The 27,718-nt window shown below is 39.2% G+C and overlaps 2 protein-coding genes across 3 annotated transcripts; both read left to right on the top strand.

Moving 5' to 3' along the window:
* Positions 1–563: 563 nt before the first annotated feature.
* LOC138209417 (G-protein coupled receptor 83-like) lies at positions 564–6,510 on the top strand. The gene is made up of 4 exons (XM_069167992.1): positions 564–1,004; positions 1,523–1,648; positions 4,980–5,113; positions 5,793–6,510. The coding sequence occupies exons 1-4, from the start codon at positions 564–566 to the stop codon at positions 6,508–6,510; spliced, it is 1,419 nt and encodes a 472-aa protein (XP_069024093.1).
* A 14,873-nt stretch (positions 6,511–21,383) lies between these two features.
* Positions 21,384–27,505, top strand: cdk2ap2 (cyclin dependent kinase 2 associated protein 2). Of its 2 annotated transcripts, none has more exons than XM_069167060.1 (5): positions 21,384–21,449; positions 23,163–23,318; positions 23,655–23,746; positions 24,696–24,816; positions 26,803–27,505. In XM_069167060.1, exons 2-5 carry the CDS (start codon positions 23,264–23,266, stop codon positions 26,868–26,870), a joined length of 336 nt encoding a protein of 111 aa, XP_069023161.1. In that variant the 5' UTR covers positions 21,384–21,449; positions 23,163–23,263; the 3' UTR covers positions 26,871–27,505. The 2 variants fall into 2 exon arrangements, with proteins under 2 accessions (XP_069023161.1, XP_069023160.1); XM_069167059.1 differs by lacking the exon at positions 21,384–21,449 and adding an exon at positions 22,798–22,846.
* The last annotated feature ends 213 nt before the right edge of the window (positions 27,506–27,718 follow it).

Raw genomic sequence — 27,718 nt, 5'->3', positions numbered from 1 at the left:
TGAAGTTGAATGGCAGTTTGAGGATTCAGAGGCTTTTTGGAGTCAATCCCTAGCTGCACTCGGAGGTATTGCAAGTTTATAGCGCCTCAGCATTGGCGTCATTTTTCAGACCCGCACGCGACGTCCACCTTTATAAACAGTCTATGTTAATTACCAAGGATCCGGTGTGTTCGCAACTGAACTACAGTTTTTCTCCAAAGGGCTAAAATAACTTAAAAAAAATAAAGATCAAGACACTGTCTTTGTTTTACGCGCGGTGAAAACACCTTACCTTTGTTGGTGAAAGCTGCTTGAATACTTACACTAGTGTAAACAGATAGAGAAATAATTTCTTCAAATCCTCCAACATGGTCTCTCTCTCTCTCTCTTTAACACACACACACACACACACACACACACACACACACTACCAAACAGCAGCCGCTGTTGAGTCGCATCACACAACTTGTTGCTCATGGTTCAGCCTCTCTGCATCACTTCAGTGACACCGGTGACGGAGCGCGTGTGCAGCTCCATCAAGTTACACAAAGACTGGAGAAAAGAAAAAAAAAACCAATCATAAAATGAGAGGAGTGTGTGTTTGGTTATCGATGGTCCTCTGCATGAGCACCTCTGACAGGACAGCAGCGGGACAGAGACTTAACGACTCCTCACTTCTGGGAGATGCGGTGTTTTCTTACAAGGAGCGTTTCCTTAATGTTTCGGGACAGTTGGGTAACCGGACCTCGGGAGTTTTCCTCCTGGACTTTGACGAGGGGATGCTGGAGGACTGGCACTCTCTGGCCAGTAAGAAGAGCGGTGGAGGGCAGTCACAGGACGGCAGCGTCAAGGCGCTTCTCGTGGCAGCCTACTGTTTGATCATCGTGATCTCCCTGTTTGGGAACACACTGGTGTGCCATGTAGTGGTCAAAAACAAGCGCACTCAGTCTGCCACCAGCTTGTTTATTTTGAACCTCGCGGTGGCTGATATCTTCATCACGGTCCTCAACACACCTTTTACCCTGGTAAGATCACTTTTAACCCTGGTTGGAGATTTGACAGCTTGATGTGTGTGTGTGTGTGCTGTTCCCTTGCACTTATGGCTCATGTGAACACCACCCAATATGTTCCATAATAGGGAACTCTCAGTCTTTACAATTAAAAAAATAAATAGTAAAACTAAATTAAATCATGAATTCAATGGGGCACTGCTCCTGCTCCCTCCTCTCCACATTGCTGTATTTGAGCATTATGTAAAGGACATACATAGTGTGTGATTAAGACTGTTGACACCAAAAGATGGCGCCAATGGTGTTATCTCTGTGTGTTAGTAATCAATGCTCGAAGTCCTACTTATACTGAAACAGAAAACATATTCCCATTGGCAATTTAATATTACCTCAGAGACTTTATGAGCATTCATTTGTGTTTAATCAAGTGGTTTTAGTAATTTGACGGTATTGAAAAATGTCTTATATTGACGGCTGGATGAGGTGACACAATGTACACTACCTACACTGTGTGTGCATGTGTATTTTCTCAGGTCCGCTTCGTGAACAGTACCTGGGTGTTTGGGAGGACAATGTGTCACATCAGTCGCTTTGTACAGTACTGCTCCCTGCATGTCTCCACTCTCACTCTCACGGCCATTGCCCTGGACCGGCGACAGGTTTGTTTACATCAGGAGAGGAAGCAGCAATGCTCCTCTCTAAACGTCAGCTCGTTCACCATCAATGCTCAAAGTCCTACTCACACTGAAACAGAAAACATATTCCGGAATTATTGAGCTATTGGAGCCCAAACATGGAAGCGCTAGAGAGAAGAGGTGTTGGACATAAATCCTGAGATCTCCTTGACTTTATGGCTTTATGTTCAGTTCGGTGGTAACACAATTCTTTTTTTTTAAGTAGGGTAGCATTAAGAGCAATAAAGAGACAGACAAACTTATAAAGTGAAACCATATGATGACTAACGAGTTAGGGATAACTGCAAAAAGTAAGAAAGCTTGATGTCCAAGGAACCAAGAGGCAGTTCAAAAATATTTTAAGTAGGTATATTATCTACAGTGCTACCTTATTCTACCTCATCTTTATAATCATCTATCTCTGAACAGAGAACAAGATGTCTAACTATGTGAACTGAAATTGGTCTGGATTTCCAAAGATTGGATGAAAAGGAAGCCCGCTGCTTACTGATTTTACTGGCCAGCCTGACAACGTTGCCCAGTTTATACTTGTTGTATGTGGTGCCATTAAAAATACACAAAGCATGAATCAACTTGAAATTTAGAAAGTAGCTGCATACTCAAATATAAGCAGGTAGCTGGTCTCCCCTGCTGCGGATTCCTTTGCACTGGACCACTTGAATAAGACCAAAACAAATTCGAGCAACAGCTTTGTCTCTTAAACTGAAGATAGTTGAAATGTTTTTGAAGCCACATTTTAAACATTCTTCTTGTGTCTGAAGGTAACAGTGAAATTGACCTATTGTGTTGTGGTTATACAGAGCCACAGCACATTTGAAGCAACTGTGCAGGTTTTAAACTGAAATCTTGTTTTGTAGCAGTGTCTGAAATTTCCCTGCATGAATCAGAACAATTTAGACTTCACACAGTAAAAGCCCCCAATTAAAAAACAACAACAATGACCACTACCAAACAATCCCCACATAGGAGTACTGCACTGAATAGTAAACAGACTGTCATTCATTATTTGTGTCACTGCTGAGAGAGTGATGCAAAACTGTGATTTATGACCATTTCCTCTTAAAACAAAGTAGTGCACACATGAGCACCACATTTTCTGAGTTAATTCCTAATAAAGCCCAAATACTGTTTAGTTGCTGTTAATCGTGTGGGGATTTTAGTCAATGAGTTGCAAACTTCTCATATAGTCAAGCTCCATTTTTAAAATCAATATTCCCTGCATTGCCACAGGAACACCCCTTTGATGAAAACTCATAGGCAGACCAACAAAAGCTAAAACTTACACTTTTGATCAGAACATTTGCTTATTTTTTAAGTAATATCCAGTAGATAACAATGTAAATCACAGGTTCATAGAAACCCCTGGAGACTTGTAAATAATAAATAGCATGTCTAATAAGCATGGTTTGCAACAATGTGACATAACATAGTATTTTTCAATTGAATATGAAACAAGCAATTGCTTATTGAGTGGATATAAGTGATCAGTGATATTTTAAGTTAAATAGTGCAACGTAAGCATACACTTGTGTTTCAGTATAATTAGCATTGTCGCCTCACAGCAAAAAGGTTCCGGATTCGAATCCGGTCCTGGGCCTTTCTGTGCGGAGTTTGCATGTTCTCCCTGTGCTTGCGTGGGTTCTCTCCGGGTTCTCCGGCTTCCTCCCATCATCCAAAAACATGCACCTCAGGTCAGGTTACCTGGCGCCGCGCTAGTGGCAGCCTGCTGCAGCAGCTCCCCCCTGAGAGCCCCCCTGCTGTAGTGAAGAAATTTCCCCTCGGGGATTAATAAAGTGTATAAAATCAAAATAAATTTTTTTTTTTTTTTTTTTTTTTTTTTGCAGTAACATACTGCTGCAGCTGTTAGCACTCTGAGCACATCGAAAACATCGGTAAATCAGTATTTATGTCTGTTCTTAAAATAAGTAGAATATTCATACTCGCAGATATTGTGAAAAATATGTTATATGCAATAGAAACAGAAGAGTGAAGCTAAACTGCTGGCATAATTATAATAGAAGACAGAGTTTTGGTGAATTGAAAATACAGTATGTAGTGTGAATATGTACTCCTGGAAGTGAGGACAGGTTCTTTGTGAGTTCATGGTCATGGACTTAGTAGAAAAGGGCTGAGTTGGTGAGTCATGTTTTTGTATAAAAAAATGTTTTTCAGGCATCCTATGATATCAGAGATGTGGGTGTATACCTGAATGTCAGTGCTGTCCACACCAAGCAGTGCAAATTAAATACTGTATATTTCGACTCACACTCGCTGTCAAGATAAGAACGTAAGAAAAAAGCTGTGAGTGGAAAACAGATGTGTTTAAGGTCAGTTTAAGCCTTGAATGTCAGTGTGGCAACAACCACAGAGAATATTAATGCGGACTTCTGGAATTTTTCTCCCTATACTATAACAAATGACAATAACTTGGTCAAAATCGCCATACCACCAACTACAAAAGAAAGCCACACAGCTGTGCCAGACTGAGAGAATAAACTCCCCTGAGCACCTCCATCTCCACTCTCTTCTTTGCCCCTTCTTCCATTTACATCCATGAAGACAGTTGTCTCCCGAAAAGGTTTGTTTTAGTTAATTATTAAGGTTCGTTATGTTATTTTGATCAGTTTTTATTTTTAAAGATCTCTTGAAACCAGCTTGAACTGTGAAGTTCTGTTCGGTGGGCATTGTATATAAATCCTTTGGGGGTGAATCAAAAGAGTATGAACAGTGCGCTGCACCGTGGAAAGCAGGAGGAAGCTTTTGTTGTGTAAGTATTCCAAGTTATATTACTTGATTAGCACCTGAGTTACGTGTCTTTTTGTGGCCACTGGCATGTGTGCATTTGCAATTTAACGATGGACTTGAGCAGAGAGCGCACATAAAATGTTGTGTAAACTGGAAAAATCGGTAAAGGAAAACTTTGAAAGGCTGTGTCAATGAAGCAATGAGATGGGCGAGATGTTTTAAGGAGCATTCGTGTTTCAAGAGGGGCAGAATGTCACTGTCTTAGACCGAAGAAGGTGCATCATGGGCAGGAGCCCGTAAAACAATAATCACGTTAAAGCACACCCTCTCGTGTAATAATACTTAATTGTAATCTTTATAGTCAGTACAGCAGGAATGTTGTGTTTCCACTGTAACACCTCTGTTCATCACTAAATAGAATTCACATTCACAGTAAGCAGTCATGTCAAGACCTTCTCCCTGTGACATTTTGTTCCAGAGCAAACCAAATATAGAAGTAATCTGATGTGTAGTTTGTTTGATATTTGTGGTCATTATCTTTTCTTCTCAGCTGATTTTACATCCTTTGAGACCTCGCATGTCTCCAGCACAAGGTGGTGTCTGGGTCGCTGTTATCTGGATTATGGCCAGCTGCTTCTCCCTCCCACATGCAATCTATCAAAAACTCCTGACTTTTACATACAGGTAAAAGGATACAGAGTTGTACCTATCCATAAAGAGAAGTAACATTTTATGAGGTTTGCAACAGAGAAAGATGATTAGACTCCATTGATGTGACTTGTCTTCTTCAAGTGTAGGCTAATACAAAGACATGAACTAGGAGGTTTAGGCACAAACATTATTTGGTAAGGGAAAGATAACGATTTAAGTTAAAATCACAAATTTGTTCATGTTTGGGATCCCTCATTGCTAGTTACAATAGCAAAGAGTGAGGATTGGAAAATGAATGACATCCCTGCTTCCAAGGGGCAATACTTGTACTTCCTGCAGTCCTGCTATGATGTAGTGAAGTGCAGAATTCTAAATGTAGGGACTTATAGACTCTGTCTATGAGTCTAACTATATAACTATAGAAAATGTGAGTCAGTTTTCAAGAAAAAATGCCTCAAATTATCTTGTTCCAGCTGCTCAAATGTGAGAATTTTGTGTTTTTGGACTGTTGATTCCATTAAAGCATCTGTCTCTTTGGGCACTTGGGGGATATTATAATTTCACTACATTTTCAGACATTTTATAGACAAAACAATGAATCAATAAAAGTGGAAGGTATTCGCAGTCTTACACTAACTTGTGTCCTACGTCTGACCTTGTCTACTTTCCTCTAATCTGTCTTGCCTCCACTGTAATGACTTTCTCTCACCAGTAAGGACAAGGAGCGAAGCCTGTGTGTTCCTGACTTCCCAGAGCCTTCAGATGTCTACTGGCAGTACATTGACCTCCTGACCTTCATATTGCTTTACATGCTCCCACTTATCATCATCACTGCCTCCTACACCACAGTGGCCCGACGGCTGTGGCGCCACAATGCCATTGGTGACACCACAACCGCTCAGCACGCCACCCACAGGAGGAAGCGGCGGCGAACGTTGGCAATGTTGCTCCTGGTGGTTGCGGTGTTTGCTGTCTGCTGGTTTCCCCTTAACTGCTACGTAGTGCTGCTGTCCAGCCAGGCCATCCACTCCTCTAATGCCCTGTACTTCTGCTTTCACTGGCTGGCTATGAGCTCCACCTGCTACAACCCTTTCATCTACTGCTGTCTGAATCCCACCTTCCGCCAGGAGCTCCGGCTCCTCTTCGACAGGTGCAGGAGGAGACAGAGGGCGGTGGTCGGGTTGGAGCGCGAGGTTCACCCTGCAGTTGCTTGCGCTCCCTGTCACAGAACTGCCTGGCCCGACAACAACGAGTCTTCAAGACCAAGACGCGCTTTGTCGCACCCGGACCAGGCCTCCTTAGAGCAGAGTCACGCTTCTTCTAGTCAGTCCCACAACCTGAAAGACACACATGTGCTCTTCACTGCCAGGCAGGCCCTCACAGGGAGGACAGACATCCTCTCAGTGCAGCCCATCGTGACTGTGAGCTAACTGCAAACAGCTGCTTCAATTCAAATAAGGCTGAAATTAGTTTTGGAGATCTTTAATTCTACTTTAGGAAGACAGGAAATCTGAAAATCTCCCAGATGTTTGGCGGGGCCAACACGGGACTTCAGAAGCCGCACGGCGAGAGGAGAAGGCTTCTGTGAAAATTAGAAATTAGAAGATCATTAAATTACTTCTCCATGGTCAAATCTGGGTTTTCTCTTTTCATGGGGTCCATTTAGCAGGTGTTCTGGAGCCTTTGATTATTTCATATGACCTTCCGAAGCAGATGGAGTCTGCTCATTTTCAGATATCCTTTTTTTAGCACTAAGGGCTTTTTGTCCATTGCAATGAGTGGGGAGCAAAAAAAGAAATAAGTCTATAAGTACAAGGCTGTCTCTGCTGTAGGATGGTGTCGGTGTGTGAAAGGACATGGAAATTCAATCTATATCTCATTTAAAAAACACCTTCATCCACTGGTTTATGAACAGCCGTTCTGAAGGAGTTCGGATTTTGGCCGTCCCCTTCTTTCTATTCTGGAGCCAGAAGTGACCATATTTGGACAAGCTGGGAAGGAACGAGAGGTGGATGTGACTCAATCTGATCGCGAACCTGAGGACACCCACAGCGTAAACCTGACTTCACCACAGGCCTGTCAAAACAAGCATACCGCTTTTTGAGGCTTAATTTTGAATAAGTGCTGGATATAAATTTTTAATGGGAACTAATGGGAAGGAGGGACTTTAGCGAATGACACCGTTATGACATGTGTTAAAATTGTATTAACTTTGTATTTCATGAGAAGTTGAATCAGAGTGTATGTGCCCACATCCTTTTTGGGGCCAACCCTTCACGGCCCTTGGTGGTATTGCAGTTTAAGGTAATTCCGCATCGGCCTCATTTTTCAGACCCCAAAGCTATGACCACTTTTATATGCAGTCTATGGTTAAACCTGAAGTTACCTTGACAACTGCAAATCCTACTTTGTAGGCCACTGTTCTTGCTTGTTTTGTTTTTTTGATGTAGCATTGTCAGTTCCAGCCAACTATATAAGCACCGAGAGGTCTGAGGACTGCTCTTGTTTTTATTAACATTGATTGCGAAAAAGATGTTTTCTAAAAATCAAACAATAGATGATACAAAATACGCTAGCCATTGCAACATTCCATAGGTGCCGGTTTTTACTAAGTTCAAGGGGTTGTTTCTGATGAATTCTTTAAAATGTAAGAGCTCTCATAATGCACTTTTTAGAAACTCAAAAGTTTTAGAAACACATGAGTGAGTGAGTGAGTGAATGAGTGACTTACTACGCCACTCATTGTTCAAATTCTGCGTAATTAAGTTGACCAATTTAAAAACCCTGTTTCAGATTAAAAGGCCTCCAGCATTTCATTGACAGGGTCCTGATCCACCCTCGCAGATAGAAGGCTCTCCTCTGCTGCGATAAGATGCAAAACAACAAAAACATTATTATATAAGCTTTTTAGAAAAAAGAATAGTAACTAATTAAATTGCACATTTTTTCTTAATAACATTTTGAACACTTTAGTATCAATTATAATTTAAATACGTAACTGGTTTTGAGAAAACTAGTTATTTCCCAACACTGCTTTAAGGGTCATTGTTATTGCACAGTCTAAGCCTCTTGCCAATTGAAAATGAATTGCAAAACAATAGATACCAGTTAACATTGCAACTTTTGTCAACCTTAGGAATTTGAACATGTATTTGGTGCACAAGGTTGATAATTTCAACATAACATGCAGGCCAAACGTGACCACCTTCTTTATCGCACATTGTGGACATATTGAAATAATCGCATGCATTCAATATGTAAGCTTGAAATGACAAAATACAGTAAACATAAAATAACCAATAATGGTACAGAGGATGTCAAGTTGGTGGGAAAAATGCACATCCAGAATATTTTTGTGTTTAACTCATGTACACATTCACAACTTCAACAGTCTCTGCAAAAAGTATCACAAGTGAGCATATAGTTATACAATTGACAGCAACAATCTCTGAAACTTTCATTCAAAGACAGAATGCAACTTTTTCCATCTTTTTAATATTCATAGACAGGAGTGATGTTCGTACCCTTTGTAGGGATAACGAACGTGGTTACTTTACTTTGTGTGTGAAAGAAAGCAAACTGGGAGCACATGCAGTCATCTCATTCATCTAGAAAACTGCATTCAATAAACAACAATTGTATGCCATATTTTCATAAACATTATAGAGGTATGTTAAAAAATGTGGGTAAAAAATATGTTTCTTCAGAACATTACTGTGTTGCAACATTGTTAAATGAAATGGTTATTTAATCTTTTACTCAGGCTTCTTCACAATGCTGGTTAACATGAAGTGAAAAATGCATACTGAAAAAATATTGTTGTGAGTGTTCAGTGTTTCTTGTGAAAAACATATTTTATGCCTCAGGTAAAAATAGTTAAAAAAAAAATGTGTTCATGTGGGTGTACATGTATTTATGTATAAGAAAAACGGGGACTTTTGCAAGGTTTTTGCTCCCTGTAACTATTCAAGTGTTTGTTTACGTCATGGACAACAAAGAAAATGATCAATGTGCCAAAATAAAATCTTTGCAACTTCAAGTCTACTTTTCATGGAGTTATATTTTGTGTTTTTTTTTTTAGTGTCTACTGTTTTAAACATCTGTTAATTAAATGGCCAAAACTGCCTTGTGTAAATTTCCCTGAACATTTTGTGCTGAAATGAAACAGTTTCACATTCTGTGGTATTGCACAACTGTCTAGATTACTAAACTAGATGAGTAGGTGAAAAGGGTTTTGAAGTTTTACTCATTTTTGTGTAATTTCATTGCAATTCTTTTGTCGGTAACCTGAGTGCCTTTTATGACTAAGATTGACTACTGTGCCATGACACGCAATAGCTGCTTGATTCACATCCAATTCAGTAGACAAGAGTCAGCTTAATTTTGTATATGATTAACTGAATCAGAAGGTTGCATCCAAAAAAAATTGTTTTAATTACTAATGTAAGTGGCATTAAATACATACAACATCCACCAAATCGGTCCATAGGATTTTGGACACGTCTGTTTATGTGCACTCTTGCTCACTGAGGCCACAGAAACAGCCCTGCTGCATTGCACTTGGGCCTAGTTTCAGGTGGTGGAAGTGCAAGCCTGATTTCACCTCAGAATTGACATCAGAATTGCACTGCACCAACACATCTTTACAGAAACACCCCTTGTTGTACCAATTCACCCATCTCAGTGCATGTTGAGCCACAAAAAAAAGCACAGAAAAAAGGCCCTTTTACTGCATCCAAAGGCAAATGTGCCTGGATATGTGCTTTGACCAACTTTGCGCTGGCCTTCACACCAGGGGAATGTTGACCCTTTAAATGACTTTTGTTTGCTGTATGATTCAAACTACAGAAATACTGATGGAGTTGAGGCAATTCTATTACTAGTGTCCAACTGAAAGTTTTTGAAAAAGGATTTGACCTTATGTCTTCAGGGGAGTGAACACTAGGTACATTATTTCTATTGAACAGTTTTTTTTTCTAAACTTCATAATATATAGTTGTTTTACGGGTTACCTTTTTAGAACCAAGAAAGTGGCCATGGCAAACAAATTTTGTATCTATTCATATTGACACCACTCACTAACTCCACTCAACCACATAACTTGTTGATAATAATGAGAAAAAAATAATAGAAATACCGATAACAATAAGAACAAGTTTTTTTCTCCTTTCACACTAGACAAAGGCTTCTGCTTTCAGTTTTTGTTGCTCAGAACATACCATTAGCTATCCTATCCAGTAGTGAGACACGACAAACATTCTCGTCATTACTCTGTAACACAACGTGAATGAATTAATGAAAGCATATTTACTGTGAGATATGCTGAGGCACAATCCCACCTGTTTAAATATAATGGAGCCATATGTTGATATTGACAAATTAGAGCAGATATGTAAATTACTGCATCAACAGACCACGGTATTGAGGAGCCTCACAGCAAGCAGGAAGAAGCTATTGCACAGTCTGCACTTTACTTTTTGAAAGAGTGATTTATAACAATAAAATTTTAGTACATCAATTATTCAGTAGTAGAGAACCTCTTTCTACTTATTTGAAAACCTAAGTTAGCCTTGGTCTTTGATGCAATCCCTTCCTGGTTTACGGTTGCTCATGAAGGGATGTAATCTTTCCTACAATTTATGTTCTCTTGACCTGAACAATACAAGAAGACATCAGCCCACTGTGACAGCACGGATAAGAGAGTCGGGTAGGAAAGAGCAACTCTCCCTGCAGCATTTTAACAGCCAAACCATGAAAGATGCAGCATTTCAGCCAATGATTAAAGTACTTGAGCTGCATTATAAAACCCTCTTCTGCCAACATTAGCAGTGCAGTAACTCACAGAACTTTATGAAGAGACAAAGCAAGGACTTGTCAAAGAAAATGTCAACGCAGCCTCGATAACTCTATGGATAGATGGGCCTCCAGGTTTACTGAAGGTTACCTATCTATTACTGCTTACTGCATCACTTCGGAGTGGGAAATAAAAAGAAACGCCCCTTCGCTACAGAGACGAGCATCTCTCTGATGCTCTTTTAATGTTGGCCTTTTTCTATAATGCAAGTACTCTCTATGTTTGTTTGTCCCTCGCATATCTTGACACCCATTCCTCCCATCTGCTTCAAACTTGGTGGGTGTATTATTGATTTTCCAGGGATGTCGAATTTGGTGCGTCTGCGATGGCTTACTTGAGAAGAGAGCGAACATCAAAGCCTCACGCCTCAGAACATCACAGCAGAGCTCAGTGATTTCACTTTGACCCTCTTGAGGCTGAATTCACAGTGCACAGCCTTGCCAATGTCAAAGAAAACCCACCTGGTTGCGAACCTGACCTGGTGCACCTTTTTCAGTTTTGTACAGTGATGTTCTGCCCCTCGGAAACGTGAATGTCACTCAGAACATATCTCCAGGCTCATTGCTTCATTGTCGCAGCCGTCCTGTAACATTTTAAGGGTCTCTGTTGCTAATTTCCAGAGTTTGATACAAAATCTGACCTGCGCCCTCTGGTCATGTCCACGAAGTAATCGCCGACGCACCCGGTCCACTGCTCACAAAAATTGTAAGTAACTCAGGAACTGATGATGATCAAGAGATTCAATTAAAAAAGTATTCATCAAATTTGAAAAAAAGGGGACCGCAGCTCTGTTCAGCAGCAGGGGCGGGTTCACCGCCACATAGACGCAGTTCCATACAGCATCGCAGCGGTCGTAGTTGGGCATGTGTACCTACGTCTGCAGCGAGCTGTTCTCGTGAAAGCAACACAACAATAATACAAACAGGCAATCATACTATCAAACAGCCTATTTTCAAGAAGCGTTGCACTAGTGTCTTTAATGTGGCCATTTTAATTTAATTTTAATCAAAATTTTAAGTTAAAATAAACTTTTTTTTGTTTATGTTCCAGAAGTTCTTAGCCTGAATATTGTTAAGGAAAACAGTTGTGAACTTTTTTTGCCAAGTAAATAAAAAGTAAAAAGAAGGTTGACACAAAAAAAATGGTCACCGCACATACTCTACCAAAAATGTACCAAACTGAGCCAAAAACCGTCACCACAAAACCATGATAGAAACCGAACCGTAAATTTTGTGAACCACCCATTTTTGTTATGTTGTGGAAGGTTAGGGTTAGGGACTAGTTGTCTTCGGTTAAACCAATCCAGCACCAACCCTGTCCAAACATTAGACTTAAAAACTCTGTATCCTGTGAGAGAATTATCTTGTGGTGATAGACTTCATCAGCATTGCATGGACTCATTCGTGAAGGGCTTGAATTTAATGTGCAAAGTTCAGTTATGTAAAAATCCTGCACTATGGCTGTAAACAAAATATATTTTAAGAGTTGAGATGTCATGGCCCTGCCCCAAGACTTGAATATGATTCTGCCTGTTGCACTTAGATGTTCCTACTTTCATAAAAGAAGTGAACAGCTCTGGAAAAAAGGTCGCAAAAGTACATGGTGAACAAAGAGCTATTTGCAGAGAATGATGATTGCATATAATTAAAGAATGATGGGACAGAAGCACTGCTCTCAATTTGAGTCTGCCTGACCTTCAGTGCATTTGTCTATTATCAAAATGCCACAACCAAGTTTTATATTTTTCGTAATGATAGGAAAAATTACGGAACAAAAATTACTCTGGAAAAAGCAGCATGTTAGTTTCAAAAGTGTTTCACATTTTATCCTTTTGGTATTTGCCTCTGGACTGCAGTGCGTCATCTCCCTGTCGTTTACCTGTTGTGTACTTAAACACAGAAGCAGCAATATACACACTGCCGCAGCACACCGTCATGACACCTCACCACTTTTTTTGTCAAGGTGACAAAACAACTTGTTCACAGTTATTTTGATCTGTTTTTGTTTGCAGGAATCTGTTGTGTTTACACAACCTTAGAAATCAGCTGCAGCATGTCACAGGAACGCTCCGGTACTTAAACAAATAGAACTACAGTCCTGGCTGTCGTGTAAGGAGAGCCAAGTAGTGCCCGATACCAAATCTAAACAAGCTCCTATATTTATACTTATAAAACACGAATAATGAAAAAATAACTATCAAGTACACTATAAACGCTACATGTTTTCAGATAAGCCACTAAGGAGCCTTGAGGCCAGACCTGGGCATTGTACGGCCTGCGGGACCGGCCCGCGTGAGTTCGATGGTAAATTAGGAATCAAACGTAAATAAGTGTACATCATGCATGTGTAACCCAGGTAATGTTCAGTAGCCCAATTTACAGACGTTCCCTAAACATCTCACCTCACGAGCTAGTGGTCTGAACGTCCTGGCGTTGCATGTAGCAGAGCCCTTAGCCCAACAGCTAACACATAGCAGCTATGTAATAGCTGTTATGAAAGCCACATTTACACATTGTCTTGATGATAAAAAGTATCGAAGACCGACATTTAGTATTCACAGACAAAGCAAGAGACCATCTACTAACAATAAATAATAGTCTGATTGTCATTTATAGGCAGACTGCGTAGTGGCATCCGAGGCATATTTTACTTTCTTATTTTTTAATTATGTGTATTTCTAACTCTTAGAGACCTACCATTGACCCGATTCTTTTCTGGGTGGTGTGGATGTGGGGAGTGGTCTGGCTGCCCCGCTGTTGATTCTGAACTACTGGTTTTTGCTTTTTTGATGGCTTCCTGAAGAAATCCGAAAGTCGGTTTTACGTTGCCATTTGCATCAGCTGTTGGGGTCACCTTAAACCTTTGACCTTTCTATCTGAACTTCAACGTCATTTACCAGGCCGTAAGTTGGAATCATAAAATTCTGCTCTTAAACCGCTTACTGGAATAAAAATATCATTAAAATATGAACATACCCAACAAATATTAAATACAACTTTTATCTATTGGTTTTCTTTCTTTATAGCTGTGGATCTGCCAGAAGGTTCTGCAGCACAGCAGCAATCTGCGCACCCCAACTCCCAAAGCCTTGATTAATAAAGATTGTATTACACATTTGATTTATTCTGTCAAAAGACTCATTCTGATGGTTCACATTTAATTTATAAAACCGTGTAAAGCTTCACAAAGTCAGCATGGTTTAATCATTGGGATTGCCACTGTAAATGTAATCATATATACATTGTAAAAGTAAATAAGGGACCTGTTACTAATTCACTTGTGTTTTTTTAACCCTTAATAATTATCATCCAAATATAAATGTGATTATTTGTTGTTTTTAATTCAACGAGAGGAGCAAAGTAAAGCAGGTAAAAAGTGAAAAAGAATGTTTAATTTCAACCATTTCTCCAAAAAAATAAAATACTTCTAACTCTCTCAGAGCTGTAAGGCACCCCAAAGTTGCCAATGAGAGAAAAAAAAAAGTTTAACTGTGCATGAAATAGAAAATCAAAGCCACAATTTGTTCAGCAGACTTGTTCAGCTAGAGTTGGAGAAAGCTCATCTTATATGTGAAAGGAAAGGAACAAACACTGCAGTGTTGGGTTCCCAAGAAAGCTCTCGAATATGATGGAGGTAGTTCTTCCATCCACTCAGGCCAGCAGCAGCAACATGTGGGCCAGTGTATGATTCTAAGAAGGAAATGGAAGCAATGAAATGGAAATATATCAATTTGATTTAGCTCAGTTAGTGTGTACAGTACAAGCCTATTTGGGTTGGAAAAATGGAGTTGTACCATTTTTACAAAAAACACGTCACAGTAAGAAAAGTGCATATATTAAAACGTAATCGGGGCAGCGTGGTGGTGCAGTGGTTAGCAATGGCACCTTACAGCAGGATGGTTCATGCTTCAAACCTGCCAGTCAGCTGGGGTTTATCTGTGAGGAGTTTGCACGTACCTGCGTGTGTTTTCTCCAAGTGCTGCAGCTTCCTACAGTTCAAGGACCTGCATGCTCGGTTAAATGTGATTCGAATGTGTCAATTTGATCCTGATTAGTTATCTTTTTTTCTGTGTTGGCCCTTTGATGGCCTGGCCGCATGTAACCCTGCCTTACTAAGAAAAATGTGATCCCGTACAGGATGTAGCAGGTATAGATAATAAATGGAGTTTCAAGGTCCTTGTATTGTTCAGGTTAACTCCCTGGCTGGCTTGCTGGAACTGAAAAGAACAATTTTTCATGTTGTTAGTGTGCTCTCCCAAGACTGTGTACTGTAAAGAGAGAAAAAGACTTAGAGTTCATGATTTAATAAGTGCATGATGAATGGGCGGCCTTCATTCTAAGGCAACAAGAGTAATGATAGAGATGAATAACTATTCATTAGACACATAAGCCTAGAAGCTATACTTAACTGATAACATGGAGAAAGTTTACAACTTCTCTGTAGATATACACAGCACACATATGGATAAATTACATAATATGAGATTAGATGTTGAGTCTCGCTACAGAACTTGAATCAGAGCGTTACAAATATGCTTTCGGAATCTTTTCCAGCACCATTAATCTAAATGTGTGCAGCCCTTGTTTAATAAAACACTCTATGGCCTCAAGTGACAGTTGGCTGGGGGTAGCAGTGAAAGTGAAATGCCTGGTAAAGAAGAACCTTTTAATGGGAAAATGCATATAAATATTTTTTTGTAATTAGTGTATTTAGGCCAAAATTATACAATTTCAGATGTGTCCTCCAAGATACAGACATTCAATTCCTTATTATCAAAGGTATGAAAATGAAATTCATGATTTTTCGATAACAACACATAAAATCATCCTTAATGTATCGTGAGTGCTGTTGATAATACAGTAATTAAAGCTAAGTATCATATAGAGCAAGGAAACTGAAGCCACAAAACACCTCTGCAGTGGTGGAAAGTGCATTTACTCAAATATTATATGCCTACTTTAGTACCATTTGCAGGTACTTGTACTTCCCATATCTATGCTACATTTTAATGTTTTTATTTTAATCAGATGGTACCATAAATCTCTCATAAGAAGACAACTGTAGGTGAAAGTAAACTTAACTCTCTGACATAAAAGTTATAAATACTAGAGCTCCTCAAGGCTGTGTAAGCTGCCCCCCTAATTTTTGCATTATATATGAAATATAAGTACACAAACAACTACATCATCAAGTTTTATGATGATTGACAAAAGTTTCAGACATATAAGTCAGAGACAAAAAAGATCGTTGAGTGTTTTCACAACTTGATGGTAAAAGTTTAAAAAAAATAAAATTATAGAAATGGTATTCGATCCCAGGTCTGCGGGGGATTACAGCCCAATTTCAATCAGCAGGGAGAGCTGAGAGAATAATAACTTTCAAGAAATTTCAGTTAAAGTGTGCTCATCGAGCAAAGTGCTGTCTGGTTGGTCCCAAATCCGTGAGTGTCTTTAATGTCTGCAAAGATTCAGGTAGCTATTAAATGTATCATTTGTTTTTGTATTACAACATGGTTTGGTAACCTTTGTGTCAAATCTCAACTCCGAAACTGATTTGACAAGCCAGAAAAATAATTGGCATGCTGCCCCCATGTCCTCTCAAGGAGATAGTGAGGAGGCAGAGCCGTAAATTATCTGTGACCCAAACCACATTCTTCAAAAAGTGTCGGAGCTCATGCCTCTGCACAATAACGCAAAACTGATTGTGAGGAAACTCAAAAGTTATCTTCAAACAAATTCTTTCAATTCAGCCTTTTGAGGGCTCTTTACTTCAATAATCTTAAGCCAGCCTAGTTGTCCTTGACTTAGCTCTTTCATATAGTAGAAAAGGTCAAATAGTTATTACAAAAGTATATAACAGAACCTTCTCATTTTTTTCTTTCTTTCTTTTTTTGTCACTCATAAAAGTCACCCTACCCTAACTAAACTATTTAGCTGTATCAAAAGAATATAAGACTTCAGCTCCACCACTATCAATATGACCAATCTAATAATGTCATATCCTCTGAGAAAGTCTGAGACCTCTAAATTCAACACTGTTTTTACAATCTATTGGAGTTCTACTGTAAAGTCAAGAGTACATCCTGGGCTTTCCTGTGGAGCCACATTTGTAAAGGAAGTGGTTAACAGAACACACTGACTTTCATTTTAAAAAAATCCGGACTTTGCAGCTTTCTCATTTTCTGGCGAAAAAGGTATTAAGTGATTCATTTTTTTGCCGTTATTATGTTTCTATTTCAAAGGATCAAATTGTCATCAATTCATCAATATTTGAGTCTTAACTTCAGCTTAGTAAGATTCCATAAGTGCACAAAAATTGTAACCCTTTCTAAACACAACTTTTATTTAATGGCCTTTGTAGTAGACAGAAGGATTTACTAACTACTAACTTTTAACCAATCTCAAACAAAGTGTACAGGTCCTTGTGAAGGAGTATACTTTGCATGCCGAGGCTGGACACAACCACCAAGACAGGGGAACCTCTGAGCACCTCAAATGAGAACATCTGGGTCTCAGGAGGATATAAAATAGTATAAGCCAGAGCAAGTAGTTTTGTTTTTGATGCTTTTGATTGTTTTTATTTTAGCAGATAATACTTTAATACTATGATTTTGAATGCATGACTTTTACCTGTGGTAAGTTACACTTATTTAGTTAGCAAAAGATCTGAGTACTTTAAAGATTTTTTTTTCAAAAGAAATTGCTTTAAGCCTCATCACGTCAAGCATTCAATTCTGATGATAAGCAATCTATGATTCATCTCCGGGTAAGATATGAAAAAACTATTTTTCTGCGTTCAGATCAACCCACTGCTATTCCCGAGTGTAATATTTGATCCTGCACTATTACCCTCACGCATCTAATTTTTCTTCTTTGTACAATATTCAGGATGCTGAAATCTACAAACACTTTGGGGAATAACCAGTGTTAATGCATGTATGCATGTATTTTCACAGGAACAGGTTTACACATACCTTATTTAGCATAATGCAACTTTTACCACAAAACATCACCTATTTATTTCCCCTCCTTTTTAGCCCTGCCAGAGACAAAGAAATATCCATAAGCATGTCACTTGTGTTTTTTTAATTGGTCTCCTTCTGACAGGTCCTTTGAATTATGAACCCTACAATAGGCCATTGTACCATCTTAGCCATTTTTTTCTAATTGCATCATCTTTTAAATCATTCTAAATAGATACTGTCCAAATCTTTTTCTTCTCCTTTGTTGCAGAGAAACTATTACATCATCCCTCTTGCCCCTACAGTACCACACCTTTCTACATTTTCTTGTTTTAAGAATCCTTAAATCAGGTCCCAGCTACAGTTGTAACTCTAGTATGAGTGCAGACACTTTACTTTGCACATGCACATCTTCAGCTCTTCAGTCACTTAGATCTACATTCAGCTGCAACTGCTGCTGATATTGCTTTGGTTTGAGGTGCACAAACAGCTTATTGATTATAAGTATATTGAGGTCACCTACTAAATGACCCACATTTACTAACACACATACTTATAAGTGAGCAAGCATTGTTTGAGTTAGGGGTCACACTGCAGAAGTGTTTGAGGGCCTATTTCAGTCCAGAAAGCAGATAGTGATCCACTGGTTAGGCTCACTGCTGAACATCTACTGGCCTACGTTTTTTTTTCTCACAACCATCCCTGTAAGAGAGAATTTGTTTGTAACCCAAATCATTTTGTTAATTGAATTTTGAATGTAGTATGAGGAATTCACTCAAGAAACAGTTTTTTAGTGTTTGCATAAAAAGACACAAAACTACCTTTATAACTGCCTAATTAGGACACCAGAAAGCACCACAAACACTTACTGTCACTATTAAAGACACGATACTGGTCAGTGGGTAGAACAATTTGTATGGTTTTCGTAAAATCAACAAATTTGATCTGTTCTCACTTGAACTCAGCCGAGAAAAAAGGATCCACTGGGTTTCTACGACTTTGTTCTACCTTCTTTATTGATGTAATAGTACCAATATGAAAAGAAATTGAAGTCTTTTTAACTTTCCTTTCATTATGGAGTTTCAAAGTGAATTCTGAAATGGGGAATACTTCTTTGTCATTCTAGTTTTTAACAGAAATACATCAACGAAAGCTTTTAATCTGCCGCGAGCCCAATACCTGTTTTTAATTCATTAAAATTCATACGAATGCCGGCCTAAATGTCTCTCAGGAAAAACCTCAGAAGCCACTGCTCTGCGTTATTAATCCGGCTCTAAGTGTCTGCTCAAGTAAATTAATTTCCTTATTTCAGCTGATCTATCTTAAGACCTCATTAACTAAATGTCATATTTTAAATTAAATATTATAAATATTACATTGCCTATTATAATATTCTGATATTGAATATTGTCAGTCAAAGAGAAGAACAGAATCAAATGAACAAGAAACATATCGAATGTTTTTCTCAGTGATTGTTCTTGCTGATTGTCATTGGTTAAAAACCATGTTAAAGTATTAGTAAATACTGTAACACATTCAAACCCTTGAGAACAAGGCCTTATATGATAAATCCAATCATGTTCAAAAACCTAAGGAGTGTCCAGAATCTGCCAATAAATGTAATTTACAGTACTACGTAGAGTTAAAAAAAAAAAAAAAAGACTGACACTGCTGTCATCACTGGCACAAGGCAGGAGATTAGATGAGATTAGATGAGACCAGACTATCTAATAGATCACTTGTTGCATTTTGGGAAAGATGACACACTCATTAAACAGTGAATGATACCACAAGGGGTCAAACAAGGAGCACTGTGTTCTACTCTTTTTTCTTGTCCTTGTTCATGTCCTCTTAGCCAGGAACCATATTTTATAAACACTTGTTATAGGTCACCTGGTTAAAGCTAAGGTCGCCACATGAGGGATAGAAAAGACCTTTCTTGCAATACAGGAATAGAATCGTGACAGAAAGGCCTTTTTTTTTTATAGAAAAGAAATGTGACAGAAAGCTAGTTTCCATATGAAAGACTTTTATATCACATTTTGTGATGGACGTTTGCGTTTTCACTTTCCTTTACGTCTCCAGGACTTCCTGCAAATCATTTTTATATTAAACTTTTACATTGCAAACAGGGACATTATCAAAACAACATCGGTGGTTTGCTCGTTTGGTTAAAGATAATTTGTCTCATTTGATGTATCTTGAAAAAACACATGTCAATGAACAGCCAGTTGATCCAAGAGGCCAAACAAAAGAAGGGCGACCTAACAATCGTCTGGTTAGATCTCGCAAACGCCTATGGGTCAATCCCACACGACCACTACTACATCCCAGCGGCTATTCAAGAAATGATCACCAGCTATCTCGCAGGGATCAAACTCAGATTCCCATCAGCCTTGAACCTTCTAATAACGGCAGCAGAGGGCATAACCCGAGGCCCCACAGTGGAATTGGGCATCATCCAGCAGGTAATGCGAGGGTTCATGGACAACTTAACAATAACTATGGTGTCACATGTCCAAGCAAGATGGGTGCTGGAAACCCTGGACAACATAGCCACCTGGGCAAGGTTGTCCTTTAAGGCCAGGAAATCCAAAAGGTTGGTGATCAAGAAAGGCAGTTACCAGCAAGTTCAGCCTCCACGTTCAAGGTGAGATCATTCTATCCATTGAGGACAGCCCGTTGAAGTGTTTGGGGAAGTGGTTCAACGCGTCACTGACAGATGGAGCCAACGTTGCAGATGCTGTAAAGCAGACCGAAGGAAAGCTGAAGAAGATTGACAGGTCAGGACTGCCCGGCAAATTTAAAACCTGTCTGTACTAGCATGGCCTTCTGCCCAGTCTTCTTTGGTTCTTCACAATCTATGAGTTCCCCATGACGGCTGTAGAAGGTATCGAGAGGAAAACCAACAGGCACCTGCAGAGATGGTTGGGAATTCCCCCAATCTTCTCCTCGGTGGGTCTGTACATCCCTTCTGGGCAGCTGCAGCTCCATCTGTCATCAGTTGAGGAGGAATTCAAGGTGGCAAAATGTAGAGTCTTGTTAAGCCTAAGAGATTCCAGCAGAGACCAGGAAAAGCAAACAGGCGTCCCAACAAGATCGGGCCGTAAGTAGGCAACCAATACAGCAGGTGATTAGATAGAAAGTTCACTGAAGCCTTAATGAATCTTTTTTTTCCCACCTAAATATGCTAAATTTGTTTGACAGAAGAAATTGTAATAGATTAGTTACTGTTTATTATGTCTCTCTTAATTTGTGAAGTTCTATCTATCTATCTATCTATCTATCTATCTATCTATCTATCTATCTATCTATCTATTATCCATCTATTATCTATCTATCTATTATTTATCTATCTATCTAGTTGTCCTGTATTTTATTTTGTTAGGAACATTTAGAACCGACGTCATAGGTTCCTCTATTAACCAATCATCTTGCTCCAAAAGTAAAAAAAACAAAACAACAGTCCACTTGTTCTCTTCTGCGCAGACTCACGCACAGAGGAAGAGCCGGGGCTCACCGTTCATACAAGATTTTTTTGTCTCCTTAAAAAGGTAAAAAAAAAATATCCAACTCTATTGACTATTTTGTGGTCTTCTCAATGGCCAGAAGCGTCGTTAGCCCTTTCACCATTCACTGTCTGTACGTAGAACATCAAACGCGCCATCACGACTAATTTTTCTGCCTTTTTACTTTTTTTTTTTTTTTTGTTATGCTAACCGGCAAGAGCTAGCTAAGCCAGCTAACGTTAACAAGTGGTGGTTAGCTCGGCACCTTCCTTCGGATTTCAAGCTCACGTCAGCTTTTGTTTCGTTTAGCACCTCCGGGCTCTGCTCGTTTCACTTTGAACGCTCACGGTCAGGTGATCCGCGCTCCGAAAGGCTTCATTAGACCCCGCACACTTGAGCAAATCAAGTGAAATCCATATCTAACTTAACACGTGACCCAGATGGCTGTCAGACCCTTGAATGATGAGTGAAGACCAGTCTTGAGTGTTTTATACCATTCACAAACAACGTTAATACACCGATTTAAAAGTAGCATCACTGAGGATTTATTATAATATTTTGTGGCTCTAAAGGGATGGCTGCTACAAGATGACATGACAGGGTTGTTATGGATTGGTTTCTAGAAAAAGCAGCACTGATTTAAAATGCTTTGGATTTTAATGGATTTTCGAATCCACTCTTGTTTAAAAGTGGAATTTAAGTCCTCTTCCCATTTAATTGTGAATTTACCTAAATTAAATCTCTTGGGAGTCGTAAACAACTCTTCAGTTGCTGTCGTTAATTGTAGTTCTACTTGAGTTATTGCAGCTGGTATTTCACAACTGATCTGAGGAAGAGAAAACTGCAGCGGCATTAAGAATAAATCCTGTCGTGCATCAAGCCGGAAATCTTTACATTTAAAGTTCAAATGTTGACGTTTTAACCGTTACAAGCATTTAAGGTTCAGACGTCATGAACCACAGCAGGGACCTTGGTTGCATCTTACTCTTTAACTTGTTTTGTGCCGTCGCCGCTTTCCGTTTTAAAGGCACAAAATCGATCATGAAACTGAAATGTCAAACGCCGATTGGTCAGTCTGGTGTTGCACAAGTGAAGTCGTTGAGATTTAGCCTTGATGTTGGTAGAGCTTTCTCACATTGTTGGGAGTCACTGAATGCCCCAAGATAGGATATTATCACGACACTTTAGTCACAACATGGATATTATTGCCGTTTTAAATATTTTGCAATATGCTGGGTATTGGTGTAACATATTGCACGACACCATGATTTATTACCTTTTTTTTTTTTTAACTCAAAATGATGTGCCCAAAGGAACACTTTGTGAACATCTTTTTTGATTTCATAAAATAAAGTTTGCAGTCTGTTCATCTCACTTCAATCATTTTTATTGCAGCAAAATGGGATTGTGAAGCAGACCAATGGATCAACACTGTCATAAAGGTTGCATTCACCTGACAAATTTAATTATATCATTCAATGTCAATCCTCAGCATTCAAAATTGCAACGCAAAATATTGTGATTCTATTGTTTGATTTGATTTGATTTTTTTTCCTAACTCTCCTTTCCCATATGTAGTCAGAAGTATACAGTATACAAAGGCTTGAACATTGCTGTTAGAATTTTTTTTTTTTTTTTTAGATCGCTTTGCATCCTACAAACTGGCGGGAAAGTGCTTCCTTCCCGTTATTCTGAAGCTGCATCTGAATTTCATTTTGTTTTACTGTTATTTCTTTGTATTTATGTTCTTTGGATCAGCTCTTAGGAGCTCATCATCAACAGTAAAGCTGTATAAGCACCGGGTTGACGGGACCGAAGGAAGCAGCGTATCGTACGGGGAGCTGCCTGCTGAAATCGCCATGAGCTACAAACCCATCGCTCCGGCGCCATCTGGCTCCAACCACACTCCCCCAGGTACTCTTGAGACCGCACGGCCTTCAATGATGCGCGCGCAATTATTGGCTCGTTGTCATTTCTGTGTGTTAAGGATATAAAACATTTCACACCGTGACCACAGAAAACATGGTTTGAAAACGATAACCGGATCCGGTAGTTAAACCGGAAGAACATTAAACCGAGTGATGATGATATCGATATTTAAAAACAAAATGACCCCGGCATTTGAATTTTTACAAACCTTACAGTGTTTATTAATGACTTGTACCTCGCATAGATTAAATCAAATGTTTCAGATGGTAATTCCTCGTCATCATTTCTCTTTATGTGATACGTCTATTCTCTTTTGACCAGGCTCCTCTGTGCCGTCTCCTTCTCTCCCCTCGTCGTCTAACTTCAGGCCAGCTTTCAGTGACTTCGGCCCCCCCTCCATGGGCTTTGTTCAGGTATGTCTGTAATACACTCTGCTCGTACTTTGGTTAACACTGCTTGTTACAAACTGGGGAATGTTTCTCGATGCGATAGGGCACCTGGCATGTGATTACCAGGAGATGAGCTTGTATAATACCAGCTAAGCAAATTAATAAATAATAAAAAAAAATGATTTATTTGTCTGGAACAGAGCAAAAATGTTTCAGCCCACGCTGGGCCAAAGGTACCTCATGACTATTAATTCATATAAGAGGATTAATTGTTGCTTATTTTATGATGAACGTTTCCTTCATTTGCAGCTCATGCAACAGATCGTGTTATAATTTCGTGGAGATTTGTTCTTATGCATCCAACAAAAAGATAAAAAAAAAAAAAAAAAAAAAGGGGTCAAGACTCGGTCAACAGGAGAGTTTTTAAGTTGAATTTAAATCAGAGCATTCAAATATCCAAGAAATGATTTTAAGATATCTAAAGTCAAATTCCTTTCTGTACCAGATGTTTCTCCACATCTATGCTGTATTGAAGTGCAGTAAATATTGACTGTCAGGGAAGGCTGTTACTGAGGCAGCTGCAGATAAACATAGCGAGAGCGCTGAGGGAGCCATGGTGCATGTAAATGAAGAAAACAAAAAAAGGCACATTATTGTTGGCATAAATTGAAAGGGTGGAAAGGAGAGCTCGATTTCATTACAGTTCTGAAAGCATGACGGTGTGGAAGCGATTAAATGGCAACAGTTATGTATTATCTATCATGTGAAAGAATCAATACGTCAAAAACACTTCAACCCAGGTCATGCGCTTTTACATTAAGTTTGCATTGCGCAGTGTCCTGGAACTAAAAGTCGACATTTATAATGCTGTTTCTTTTCATTTCTGATGCAAATATTTCAGCTATGACAAGTCTTGATGGATCTTTTTATTTATTTTTTTATTTCCCCGAACATCATATGTTTGTGAACACAGCCTGTCAAAGTGTCCCAGGGGTCCACCTACAGTGAGCTTCTGTCTGTCATTGAGGAGATGAGTCGTGAGATCAGGCCTACATACGCTGGGAGCAAGAGCGCAATGGAGAGGCTAAAGAGAGGTATGTTTCACTTGTAAAAGACGCATCTGTTGTCGGAATACATTTGCGTGTTGTGAAAAGGTAAACCGAGTCCTAAAGGCGGTGCAGCACGCTGCCTGTACTCCTCTTGCTTTTACGATGTAAATGGGCGACGACGCTGGTCATCGAGTAACAGAAATAAAACAAGACTTCTGCTCTTACTCTTCAGTACAGGCAGATCTGTTCTGTAAATATTGAATTATTTGGTGTAATAAAAGTGCTTGGAGCCTGACAGACACACACACACATCCCCTCTTTCGCGGTTGAATTGCTCAGGTAGTATTCATCACCGCGATGTGCGGCGCCTATCAAATGAAACGGCACAAGTTGACCTTACCTGCATCTCCAATGGCAACGTAGCGGCCTGAGCAGGGAGTTCCTGGTCCAGCCGAACATTTTGCTGCATGTCCATTCCCCTGCTTTCTTTTTTCCTCATTTTCCCGTCAATCTCCACCGTCGAATAAAGACAGAAAACGCCCGTAGAAATCAAGACAAATGAATGATGCGTTTGCTTGTCATAGCAGTCATTCAAAAGTTATTACCAAGAGACGTCGGTCCATAAACATAACAATGACGTTTATTTCCACCATGCACTGAGCACATATTTTCTCATATTGCCAAGTCACAGTGTCCCACCATCATGGTTCCACTACGTAATTATTAAAAACGATATCGCTACTGCCAGTATTTTATGTTGTGATGCATATAAAAACATATTAGTTTCATCTGATGAAATCCTTTTTTCTCCTTGATGTACATTATAATATAAGATGATGTAAGATCTGGATAGCCTTGACTGCTATGAAAAAAAAAAAATACATGTATCCTTAAAGTAGTGAAATTACCCTAAAAATAGACCAGAATGTTTTGGGGTCAAAGTATCTTGAACTGTAATGGTTAGTTGATCAACAGAAAAAAAAAAAATCACCAACTCCTTTGATAATTGATTAAATGTTTTGAGTCATTCATAAAAAATTCTCTTGATTCCATGTACTTAAATGTGAATATTTTCTGCTTCCTTCAGTCCTCCATGATAATAAATTAAATATCTTTTAGTTGTGACTGTTGAAAGGAACAAAACAAAACATTTCAGGCTGCACCTCGGACTTTGGGAAACACTTTTATTTATTTATTTTTTTTACCATTTTCTGACATCCATCCATTATCGATACCCGTTTTATCCTGAACAGGGGAGGCTGCAGAAGATCCCAGCTCACTTTGGGCGAGGGACAGGTTGCAGGGTCAACACAAACAGACAGACAAACAAAGACCACTCGCGCGCTCATTCACCCCTAAGGGAAATTTGTAGAATCACCAAATTAACCTGCCGTGCATATTTTTGGATGGTGGGAGGAAGCCGGAGTACCCGGAGAGAACCCACGCAGGCGCAGGGAGAACATGCAAACTCCGCACAGAAAGGCTCCGGGCCGGGATCCAACTCGGAGCCTCCTCGCTGTGAAGCGACAGTGCTAACCACTGCACCACCGTGCTGCATTTTTACACATTTGTTATCAAATGAATCATAAAATGAATCAAGGAAAAAAAATAAATTGCTAGATTAATTGTTGATTGCAGCCGTAAACACTTCCGTCTTTGTAATTAAAATGCTAGTCTTTCACTGAGGCTCTTCATTAAACGGTAATTAAACGGTAATTATCCTCCTGAATGACGAATTGTATACAGATGTGGCTTCATTGGGGTCATGAGGCACGGTTTCCCCCGTTTATGGGAAATGTGCCAGCTTGAAATAAGCTGTAATTATCCGTGAACTCGACCAGCAGTTTTCTTGCTCAACAGACCTATTGTTATTTCAGCAAAAAAAAAACAAAAAAAAAACAGGTTTTGGGTGCATTAGTTTCTTCACGTTGGGGTCGACTGACGCTGAACATTTCTACATATTGATTTTTTTTTTTTTTACCTTAATCTATTTGTCCCTTTTTTAATTGACCTCATGTTTGTATTGTCCAGGTATAATCCATGCCCGTGCACTGGTCAGGGAGTGTCTTGCAGAGACTGAGAGAAGCGCCCGTACATAACCTTTTGGGAAAGTCCCCTCACCCGTCACTGTTTCCCTGCAGAAGCCTGCCCTCATCATGATCCTCACTGTATGTTTTATGACCACTTTTTATCCTCTCACCTTGAGCTTTCTTTGCTGGCTTTTTACAGAAGCATTATGTCCCTCTCGTGTCCTCTGTCCACTGCATTTGACCACATCCATTTTTCATGATGACAAACTTTCTGTGACCTCCGGGCCGAATGCAAAACCACGTTTTTTTACCTATTTTAAAAAAGAAAAAAAAAAAAGAGTGGGGCATTTCAGCAGTTTTTGTGTCAAACTCTGGGTAAAAACGTAGTAAAATGGATGGGAATGTTTCTATTACTCTTTGTTCAATAATGGCAATTGATCAAGAAAGTTGATTTCTTTTCTTTAACAATGACATCGCTGTTCAAACTTCACTGATCCTCCAGTTTCTCCAGTCTGATCTTGAATATACCCTTTTTTTTCCCATTCACCCTTGCTTTGTTTTCATCATGTCTTGTAGTACAACCACACATTAGATTCTCATTCCCATGAACTCTGTACATCAAGTCAGTTTGTTAGTATGGAAATTTTGTAAACCAGATTTTTGCAGTTCGGTATGTATATCTTAATTAAATAACAAAAAAACGATTTTGTGTTTTTTCTTTTTAATCATCTGTGAAACATTTTCAGCTTTCTATTAAATTGGTGGATACATTTTAGACTGTTATAGCTGTAGAGACACCCTTCTGTGAATTTTTTTTTTTTTTTTTTTTAAAGTTGAGGTTAAATGTTTTTTTACTGACCTCGGCAAAAGCAGTTTGACAAACAAACTGTAAACACAAAGTTCACTTGCTGGAAACC

Source organism: Embiotoca jacksoni, unplaced genomic scaffold (assembly GCF_022577435.1).
Source record: "Embiotoca jacksoni isolate LCO1_2020_lvr unplaced genomic scaffold, fEmbJac1.0.p SCAF_4, whole genome shotgun sequence".
NCBI classification, from domain to species: Eukaryota; Metazoa; Chordata; class Actinopteri; family Embiotocidae; genus Embiotoca; species Embiotoca jacksoni.
Note: the sequence above shows the minus strand (reverse complement) of the source record. Positions and strands in the feature narration are given on the sequence as shown.